This window comes from Myxine glutinosa, chromosome 5 (genome assembly GCF_964187855.1).
Source record: "Myxine glutinosa chromosome 5, kmMyxGlut1.1, whole genome shotgun sequence".
In the NCBI taxonomy this organism is placed as follows: domain Eukaryota; kingdom Metazoa; phylum Chordata; class Myxini; order Myxiniformes; family Myxinidae; genus Myxine; species Myxine glutinosa.
The window spans coordinates 146,246,277-146,257,032 of record NC_136265.1 but is presented as its reverse complement, the minus strand read 5'-3'; the positions used below and the strand labels follow the sequence as shown (position 1 = coordinate 146,257,032).

The 10,756-nt window shown below is 52.6% G+C and overlaps 1 protein-coding gene across 1 annotated transcript in view; it reads left to right on the top strand.

The window, feature by feature from the left end:
• The window catches only part of LOC137417900 (protein FAM200C-like), a 1,792-nt gene extending 272 nt beyond the window's left edge, over positions 1-1,520 (top strand). The window contains exons 1-2 of the mRNA XM_068103838.2: positions 1-1,000; positions 1,086-1,520. The exon at positions 1-1,000 is cut by the window's left edge and continues 272 nt beyond it. Coding sequence (XP_067959939.2) covers positions 1-1,000; positions 1,086-1,520 — 1,435 coding nt within the window. The remainder of the gene's footprint in view (positions 1,001-1,085) is intronic.
• Positions 1,521-10,756: the final 9,236 nt, after the last annotated feature.

Sequence of the window (10,756 nt, the reverse complement as noted above, 5' to 3'; positions counted from 1 at the left end):
CCTTGAAGCCTCCTACGAAGTAGCGCTCCTCATTGCAAAAGACAAAAAGGCTCATACGATTGGCGAAACGCTTGTAAAGCCCTGCGCCGTGGTGATGGCGAACTTGGTTTGCAGACCCGAGGAGGCCAAGAAACTCAAGAGTGTTCCCCTGTGCAACAACACCATCAAGCGCAGAATTGAAGACATGTCAAAGGATATTGTGGCTCAGGTCACACAAGAACTCCGGGAATCGCGCTGCCGTTTCAGCTTGCAACTCGACGAATCCACCGACGTAGCGAGCTGCAGTCAATTGCTGGTTTTTGCACGCTACTTGGCGGGATTTTCTGTGAAGGAAGAGTTCCTGTTCTGTTCTCCTCTCAAAACAACAACCAAATCGGTGGACATTATGAATATCGTGAACCATTTCATGGAAGAAAACGGCATCGAGTGGACGAAGCTCGGATCGTTGTGTACGGATGGGGCCCCGGCGATGATGGGAAAGCGATCCGGGTTCGTTGCGCTGGTGAAAGACAAGTGTCCCGACGTCATCGTGACACACTGTGTGCTCCATCGCCACGCCCTTGCGACCAAGACGCTCCCCAAGGAGCTCGGTGATGTAATGGCTATCGTTGTCACAGCAGTGAACGTCATCCGCGCTCGGGCTCTCAACCACCGCCTCTTCCAGGTCTTCTGTGAAGACATCGGTGCTGCATACACTCATCTTCTGTACTACACCGAGGTGCGTTGGCTATCCCGGGGCCAAATTCTGAACTGCGTCCTCCAGCTGCGTCAGGAGATTGAAATTTTCCTGCGTGAGAAAGGCAACGACTTGGCGGACTACTTCGGCGACCCTGTCTTCGTCGCGAGGCTTGCGTACATCAGCGACATTTTCGGGCACCTTAACGCTCTCAACATATCACTTCAAGGGAGCAGCCTCACGATCGTCGAAGCAGCGGAACGGATCAACTCGCTTCGAGAAAAGCTGCGGCTTTGGAGCAACCGCGTGGAGAAGCGGTCATTCGTCAACTTCCCGGAGCTCGCTCAAATCCCTCGTGGATGACGACGCTCAGAATGATTTCTGCTCCACGCTTGTCGTCGACATCAAGGGTCATCTGAAGTCTCTGTCTGACAGTTTTGATGGATACCTTCCGAATCTGTCGGTCGATCCGTGGATACAGGATCCTTTCACGATTCTAATTGACGGCATCGACGGCGACAACGAGCTCAAGGATGATCTGATCGAGCTGAAGGCCTCTGGCCGCCTGAAGATGCAGTTCTCCACCGTCGCCAGTCCCTCGGAGTTTTGGGCAAGCAACTACGAGGCCTTCCCCAATCTAGCGGCGAAAGCGCTCCGAATGACACTGCCTTTCGTCACGACCTACCTCTGCAAAGCCGGGTTCTCCGCGTTGGTCGTCATGAAAACAAAGCTGCGGGCACGCCTTGACATCGGCCCCGACATGAGGGTGGCCCTCTCCAAGACAGCTCCGAGGATCAAACGCCTCGTGGAGGAAAAACAGGAGCATCCGTCTCATCGTGTGTGATGGGTGATCGATGCGTGATACAATTCGTGATCTGATCTTGAAGTTTCCGAATAAATATTTGTTCATCTCTTGTTTTTTTTCATTACAATATTACACTATGAACTTGATCTTTTACGAAGCACTGTTATACGTATTATTGTATAATAATAACTCAGATCGTGTCTCGAAAAGTTGGGGGTTCGTGGACACCTCTAACATCCACAGGGGGTTCGTGGGGGGATAAAGTTAGGGAAACACTGTTAGATGCTGCACATTCAGTTTTTCAAAATGGCTACTGCCAATTCATCAGATCCATAAATTATGTAATCTACATAATTTATTCACTTAACCCTCTGGAGTCTACAAGCCGATTCTATCGGCTTCACGCATGCGCCGAAATGTCTACAAGCCGAATTTATCGGCTCGAATCGCATTCAAATTTACCGCGCAATTACCGCCCAGAGTAGACTCCAGAGGGTTAACATAATATGTGACTCCTCACTCCTCTACCACCTCTCTCCTCTCCTTCCACCCCACCCTCCTCTCCTCTCCTTCCACCCCACTGTCCTCTCTTTCCACCCCACTCTCCTCTCCTCTCCTTCCACCCCACTGTCCTCTCCTTCCACCCCACTGTCCTCTCTTCTCCTTCCACCCCACTGTCCTCTCTTCTCCTTCCACCCCACTGTCCTCACTTCTCCTTCCACCCCACTCCACTGTCCTCTCTTCTCCTTCCACCCCACTGTCCTCTCTTCTCCTTCCACCCCACTGTCCTCTCTTCTCCTTCCACCCCACTGTCCTCTCTTCTCCTTCCACCCCCACTGTCCTCACTTCTCCTTCCACCCCACTGTCCTGTCCTCTCCTTCCACCCCACCTCCTCTCCTCTCCTTCCACCCCACTCTCCTCTCCTCTCCTTCCACCCCACTCTCCTCTCCTCTCCTTCCACCCCACTCTCCTCTCCTCTCCTTCCACCCCACTCTCCTCTCCTCTCCTTCCACCCCACTCTCCTCTCCTCTCCTCTCCTTCCACCCCACTCTCCTCTCCTCTCCTCTCCTTCCACCCCACTCTCCTCTCCTCTCCTCTCCTTCCACCCCACTCTCCTCTCCTCTCCTTCCACCCCACTCTCCTCTCCTCTCCTTCCACCCCACTCTCCTCTCCTTCCACCCCCTCTCTCCTCTCCTTCCACCCCACTCTCCTCTCCTTCCACCCCACTCTCCTCTCCTTCCACCCCACTCTCCTCTCCTTCCACCCCATTCTCCTCTCCTCTCCTTCCACCCCATTCTCCTCTCCTCTCCTTCCACCCCATTCTCCTCTCCTCTCCTTCCACCCCATTCTCCTCTCCTCTCCTTCCACCCCATTCTCCTCTCCTCTCCTTCCACCCCATTCTCCTCTCCTCTCCTTCCACCCCACTGTCCTCACCTTCCACCCCACTCTCCTCTCCTCACCTTCCACCCCACTGTCCTCTCCTTCCACCCCACTGTCCTCTCCTTCCACCCCACTGTCCTCTCCTTCCACCCCACTGTCCTCTCCTTCCACCCCACTCTCCTCTCCTTCCACCCCACTCTCCTCTCCTTCCACCCCACTCTCCTCTCCTTCCACCCCATTCTCCTCTCCTTCCACACCACTCTCCTCTCCTTCCACACCACTCTCCTCTCCTTCCACACCACTCTCCTCTCCTTCCACACCACTCTCCTCTCCTTCCACCCCATTCTCCTCTCCTCTCCTTCCACCCCACTCTCCTCTCCTTCCACCCCACTCTCCTCTCCTTCCACACCACTCTCCTCTCCTTCCACACCACTCTCCTCTCCTTCCACACCACTCTCCTCTCCTTCCACACCACTCTCCTCTCCTTCCACACCACTCTCCTTCCACACCACTCTCCTCTCCTTCCACACCACTCTCCTCTCCTTCCACACCACTCTCCTCTCCTTCCACACCACTCTCCTCTCCTTCCACACCACTCTCCTCTCCTTCCACACCACTCTCCTCTCCTTCCACACCACTCTCCTCTCCTTCCACACCAACCCCACTCTCCTCTCCTTCCACCCCACTCTCCTCTCCTTCCACCCCACTCTCCTCTCCTTCCACCCCACTCTCCTCTCCTTCCACCCCACTCTCCTCTCCTTCCACCCCACTCTCCTCTCCTTCCACCCCACTCTCCTCTCCTTCCACCCCACTCTCCTCTCCTTCCACCCCACTCTCCTCTCCTTCCACCCCACTCTCCTCTCCTTCCACCCCACTCTCCTCTCCTCTCCTTCCACCCCACTCTCCTCTCCTCTCCTCTCCTTCCACTCCACTCCACTCTCCTCTCCTTCCACCCCACTCTCCTCTCCTTCCACCCCACTCTCCTCTCCTTCCACCCCACTCTCCTCTCCTTCCACCCCACTCTCCTCTCCTTCCACCCCACTCTCCTCTCCTTCCACCCCACTCTCCTCTCCTTCCACCCCACTCTCCTCTCCTTCCACCCCACTCTCCTCTCCTTCCACCCCACTCTCCTCTCCTTCCACCCCACTCTCCTCTCCTTCCACCCCACTCTCCTCTCCTTCCACCCCACTCTCCTCTCCTTCCACCCCACTCTCCTCTCCTTCCACCCCACTCTCCTCTCCTTCCACCCCACTCTCCTCTCCTTCCACCCCACTCTCCTCTCCTCTCCTTCCACCCCACTGTCCTCTCCTTCCACCCCACTGTCCTCTCCTTCCACCCCACTGTCCTCTCCTTCCACCCCACTGTCCTCTCCTTCCACCCCACTGTCCTCTCCTTCCACCCCACTGTCCTCTCCTTCCACCCCACTGTCCTCTCCTTCCACCCCACTGTCCTCTCCTTCCACCCCACTGTCCTCTCCTTCCACCCCACTCTCCTCTCCTTCCACCCCACTCTCCTCTCCTTCCACCCCACTCTCCTCTCCTTCCACCCCACTCTCCTCTCCTTCCACCCCACTCTCCTCTCCTTCTACCCCACTCTCCTCTCCTTCCACCCCATTCTCCTCTCCTCTCCTTCCACACCACTCTCCTCTCCTTCCACACCACTCTCCTCTCCTTCCACCCCACTCTCCTCTCCTCTCCTTCCACCCCACTCTCCTCTCCTCTCCTTCCACCCCACTCTCCTCTCCTTCCACCCCACTCTCCTCTCCTCTCCTTCCACCCCACTCTCCTCTCCTCTCCTTCCACCCCACTCTCCTCTCCTCTCCTCTCCTTCCACCCCACTCTCCTCTCCTCTCCTTCCACCCCACTCTCCTCTCCTCTCCTCTCCTTCCACACCACTCTCCTCTCCTTCCACCCCACTCTCCTCTCCTCTTCTTCCACCCCACTCTCCTCTCCTCTCCTTCCACCCCACTCTCCTCTCCTCTCCTTCCACCCCACTCTCCTCTCCTCTCCTTCCACCCCACTCTCCTCTCCTCTCCTCTCCTTCCACCCCACTCTCCTCTCCTCTCCTTCCACCCCACTCTCCTCTCCTCTCCTTCCACCCCACTCTCCTCTCCTCTCCTTCCACCCCACTCTCCTCTCCTCCCACCCCACTCTCCTCTCCTCTCCTCTCCTCCCACCCCACTCCCCTCCCCTCCCCTCTCCTTCCACCCCACTCTCCTCTCATCTTCTCTTCTCTTCTCGGAGAGGGCACACAGCGGAAAGGGGGAGAGCATGGCACACAGCAGCGAGGGGGAGAGCATCACACACAGCGCAGAGGGAGGGAGGATCACACACAGCGCAGAGGGAGGGAGGATCACACACAGGGGAAAGGGGTAGAGAATCGCACATAGGGGTGATGGGTAGAAGATCGCACACAGGGGAGAGTGGTAGAGGATTGCACACAGGGGAGAGTGGTAGAGAATCCCACACAGGGGGGAGGGGTAGAGGATCACACACAGCGGAGAGGGGGAGAGCATCGCACACAGCGGGGAGGGGGAGAGCATCGCACACAGCGGAGAGGGGGAGAGCATCGCACACAGCGGAGAGGGGGAAAGCATCGCACACAGCGGAGAGGGGGAGAGCATCGCACACAGCGGAGAGGGGGAGAGCATCGCACACAGCGGAGAGGGGGAGAGCATCGCACACAGCGGAGAGGGGGAGAGCATCGCACACAGCGGAGAGGGGGAGAGCATCGCACACAGCGTAGAGGGGGAGAGCATCGCACACAGCGGAGAGGGGTAGAGCATCACACACAGCGGAGAGGGGGAGAGCATCGCACACAGCGGAGAGGGGGAGAGCATCGCACACAGCGGAGAGGGGGAAAGCATCGCACACAGCGGAGAGGGGGAAAGCATCGCACACAGCGGAGAGGGGGAGAGCATCGCACACAGCGGAGAGGGGTCGAGCATCGCACACAGCGGAGAGGGGTCGAGCATCGCACACAGCGGAGAGGGGGAAAGCATCACACACAGCGGAGAGGGGGAAATCATCCCACACAGTGGCGAGGGGGGAGAGCATCGCACACATGGTAGAGCATCACACACTGGGTAGAGGGGTAGAGCATCGCACACAGCGGAGAGGGGGAGAGCATCGCACACAGCGGAGAGGGGGAGAGCATCGCACACAGCGGAGAGGGGGAAAGCATCACACACAGCGGAGAGGGGGAAAGCATCGTACACAGCGGAGAGGGGGAAAGCATCGCACACAGCAGAGAGATGGAAAGCATCGCACACAGGGTAGAGGGGTAGAGCATTGCACACAGTGCAGAGGGAGGGAGGATCACACACAGGGGAATGGGGTAGAGAATCGCACATCGGGGTGATGGGTAGAGGATCGCACACAGGGGAGAGTGGTAGAGGATCGCACACAGGGGAGAGTGGTAGAGGACCACACACAGGGGAGCGTGGTAGAGGATCGCACACAGGGGAAAGGGGTAGATAATCGCACACAGGGGAGAGGGATAGAGGATCTCACACAGCGGAGAGGGGGAGAGCATCTCACACAGCGGAGAGGGGGAGAGCATCGCACACAGCGGAGAGGGGGAGAGCATCGCACACAGCGGAGAGGGGGAGAGCATCGCACACAGCGGAGAGGGGGAGAGCATCGCAAACAGCGGAGAGGGAGAGAGCATCGCACACAGCGGAGAGGGGGAAAGCATCACACACAGGGTAGAGGGGTAGAGCATCGCACACAGCGCAGAGGGAGGGAGGATCACACACAGGGGAAAGGGGTAGAGAATCGCACATATGGGCGATGGGTAGAGGATCACACACAGGGGAAAGGGGTAGAGAATCCCACACAGGGGGGAGGGGTAGAGGATCGCACACAGCGGAGAGGAGGAGAGCATCACACAAAGTGGCGAGGGGGAGAGCATCGCACACAGTGGAGAGGGGGAAAGCATCGCACACAGCGGAGAAGGGGAGAGCATCGCACACAGCGGAGAAGGGGAGAGCATCGCACACAGCGGAGAGGGGTCGAGCATCGCACACAGCGGAGAGGGGGAAAGCATCGCACACAGGGTAGAGGGGTACAGCATCGCACACAGCGGCGAGGGGGGAGAGCATCGCACACAGGGTAGAGGGGTAGAGCATCACACACAGCGAAGAGGAAGGAGCATCGGGGAAGAGTGATACTTCTACCATGACGTGATTAACTTGACTTGAGGGGAGGGAGGGGGAGAACCCACCTTATGCCTTAGTCACATATGATGCTGCCGCCGCACGGTTCTGCGGTCTGCGGTTTGTAGATGGGATTTTTACAAATCGTACGGCTTTGCGGGCTGCGGCAGCAGTGTTCACAAATGTTACGGGGTCCGCACGGCAATCGTAAAAGTCATGAAATCAAAATGCGTGAGGAGACCGCAAGGCGAACCGCGAGGCGCCCTCACGGTGACCGCAAGGCAATCGCAAGGCACCCGCATGGTTGTTGCGGCCGCCGTAAGGGCGCCGCAAGGTTTCACTGACCTTGCGATACTACATGCGGTGGGGTTGCGGCCTACGGCCTAGCGATTTCCGAAAAAAAGTTTAATGTCAAATTAAAAGAATCGTAAGCCCCTGCGACGAGCAAAAAACCTTGAGATCGCCTCACGGCTACCGTATCTACCGTGCGGCCACCGCACGGTTATGGCAATTTTGGGGACTTACGGCCGCCGCCAACATGCCGCAGGCCATTTGTGACCGAGGCATTACTGATTTACAGTACTTCTGTTGTTCATTTTTAAACTTGAAAGCATTGAATACACTTTGCTTTGCAAATTAAAAATTGATTAAAACCAAAAGTTATTAATAAATATTGTATTGCATAGTTAGTCCATGTGTACATTTAATTAGGAACAAAGTTTTTCAAGGTATTTTTTAATTACATAGTTGGAAAAGAGTTGACTAGCCTTAAATTAACTCTTTATATACACCCCACAAACATGAAAATATATAATTAGACTACACCTCGATCCCTAACTTCAATATCCAGTAGATATACTTTTACTAAGTAATAATAAATAACTAATTCCTAGTAGGAAACCATTCCCCTTCCCTCCACTCCTTTCCAGTCTCCACATCATGTCTGACCAGACGCATTCAAAACGGCTATTGGAATACATTTCGTCAAATTTCTTGACTTTAGCTGAAACTGAGACTTAAACCATCCTAGCAACTATGAAAAATGAAATGAGATGGTGAATTAGAGTTAAGATAAAGCCGTGAGGGAGTCCCAATGGATTTTATATTACAGGCCTTCATTTCATTTAAAATGCATTTTGTTCTATAAACGGTAACTTTCTTCCAATTTTATTACCGTTTTTTAAACCGAGTCCAAAAACATCTTAGCGAATATGGAAAATGAAATCGGATATCCAATTGGAGTTTAAAATAAAACTGTGAGAGAGTCAGAAAGCACGAGCCTAACAACACAGGCCTCAGAGCGATGCGGTTCAAACAAAATGGTGGAGATTTGTTTTTGAAGCCCCTTTCAGAATGGGTGAAGCCACTCCCTCATCAGGGGAAACCGCAACCATGAACGGACAGATGCCGCAGACACACTGGAGCAGACTATTATTGTGATATAGGGTCCATGTGACCAATACAGGATATGTTTTGGGTCCAAGTAGATAAAAAGGCCGATTTTCTGCTTGTACTTCGGTCTGGTCCATTTTCCACATGGATTTGTTGACCACCATTTCCCATAATTACCCTCACCTTAGGGTATTGTATTTGGTCTGCTATTTCGTTTGTCTGTCTGTACATGATGTGCTAACGTAGGCCACAATTGACACCGGGTGGAAACCAGTATTACGAGTCATCTCATTTCAACTGAGTACCTCGATAAAGAAAACATGTCCTGGTGAGGGGCTGCGATCTCCGATTGCTCTTTCTAGTTGTCTATGTGGTTAGAATGCCTCAAGCATTGCTCAGCCTGCAACACACGTGATTATTCTCTTCGTATGTTATTCCCCTGGGCTCGCAGCAGAATTACATTGCATACGATTATTCCCACATAACATGTCACACCAGGTATCCAACTGCAAGGAGAGCCGGGTGTTCCCTCCCTCACGAGTGCTCCCATTAAATCAACAGGAGCTGATTGAGATCTCCAATATGGTGAGGGGTTGTACGTATGTTGGAGTCCCGTGGTATGAGTCACCATCAGAACTCAGAACAAACTTGAGGCTTGCATGATACACGTAATCTTTCTAAAAGCGAGTGGGTCCTGTACACCTGTGGGGGCTCCCTTCGCCTTGCTTTATCGCTCTAATAACCGCCTCGTCCAGATTACACGAAGCAGTCCTTTTTCCCGTCGACGTTATTGATGGCTCAAGGCTTTCCAGACCTGCATTTTCAAGGCCTTTCCAAATCCCTGGACACTCCTAAAGGAGATGCTGTGCGTGTGCGTTTGTGTGCGATATGATATGACGAACTTTTCCATTAATCTAGAAGTGCATAAATAACAAAGCAGGGAATACAAAAAATAATAAAAAAGAAGACGTCATGTGGAGCACGATACTTGCAAAATACGCACACCCCCCCCTCCCCCCTCTCCCCAAGAAAAAAAATTCCATTGATACAGCAAATTGTCCATTTCATCAAGATTAAAATTGACAGTCTTGATCAAAGCTCAGGTCAATAGGAAGAAAAGTGACGATTTTTCAGATGAAAATGATGATTCTGGAAGGTTGACCTTTGACCTTTTGACCTCAAAAAATAGTATGTTTCCCAATTTAGTGACTCGATATGCAAATGCTGTTCAATTTTCAAGTCAATAGGATGAAAAGACAGTTTTTTTTCAGATAAAAAAGTGATGATTTTGGAAGTTTGACCTTGAGTTGACCTTTGACCTTTTGACCTAAAATAGTATGTTTCCCAATTTATTGACTCGATATGCAAATGCTGTTCAATTTTCAAGTCAATCGGTTGAGAATTGACAGCTTTTTAGATGAAAATTGATGATTTTTAAGATTTGACCTTAAGTTGACCTTTGACCTTTTGACCTCAAAAATAGTTCATTTACCAATTTAGTGACTTGATATACAAATGCTATTCAATTTTCAAGTCAATCGGATTAAAAATGGCGATTTTAGAAATTTGACCTCCAGATGACCTTTGACCTCAAAATCAATAGGCTTCTCAATTGGGACGACTTATACAACTTGGTGAAGTTTCGTGACGATCGGTTTAGAATTGTGACCTGTAGGCCGGTGACAAACAGACAAACAGACAGACAGACAGACAACCACAAACGGAACCGACCAATATACTTGAAAAATCTTCGATTTTGCAAGTAATAAGAAAACAGTCGGAATTTAGACAAATACATGGCAGGTCTTAAAGTTAGCTGTCGTTGTCGCAGAAGAAAATACACACAGAACTCATCCATAAATATACGTAATTAAGTTTAGATCTAGCCACCTGTCTCGCCTGGGTTCGAAACTCGACAAGGCAATGAAACAGTTGCCATTCTATTACAACTGCGGTGACCATTGGGGCCTGGCAAGGTAAATCTGATGGAGCCCTCCCGTGTTTATATGTCATGTAAATAATATTGTTGTGGTTTTGAGTTTGTACAGCGAGTCTAATAAAGGTTAAAATTTGCCCCTCATAGTTAGTCACACAAGCAACATGTAGCCTCGTGATAGTATAGTTATGTCTCAGTATTTGTGAGCTTAGTTCCTTTCCATTTGTTAGTTCTGCGTTGAGTAGAGCCAAGAGAATAGGCCCTACTGTCACCGACTATCCAGCGTCCGTAGCCTCATGCCCTTTTGCGCTAACGTTGGTTCATTTTGGGCGAGTTAACACGAGGCAGGCTAGGAGGACCGGGGTGGAGCTGAGGGCAGAGCGGCAGAAGCACTGACGGTAAGCACGAGCC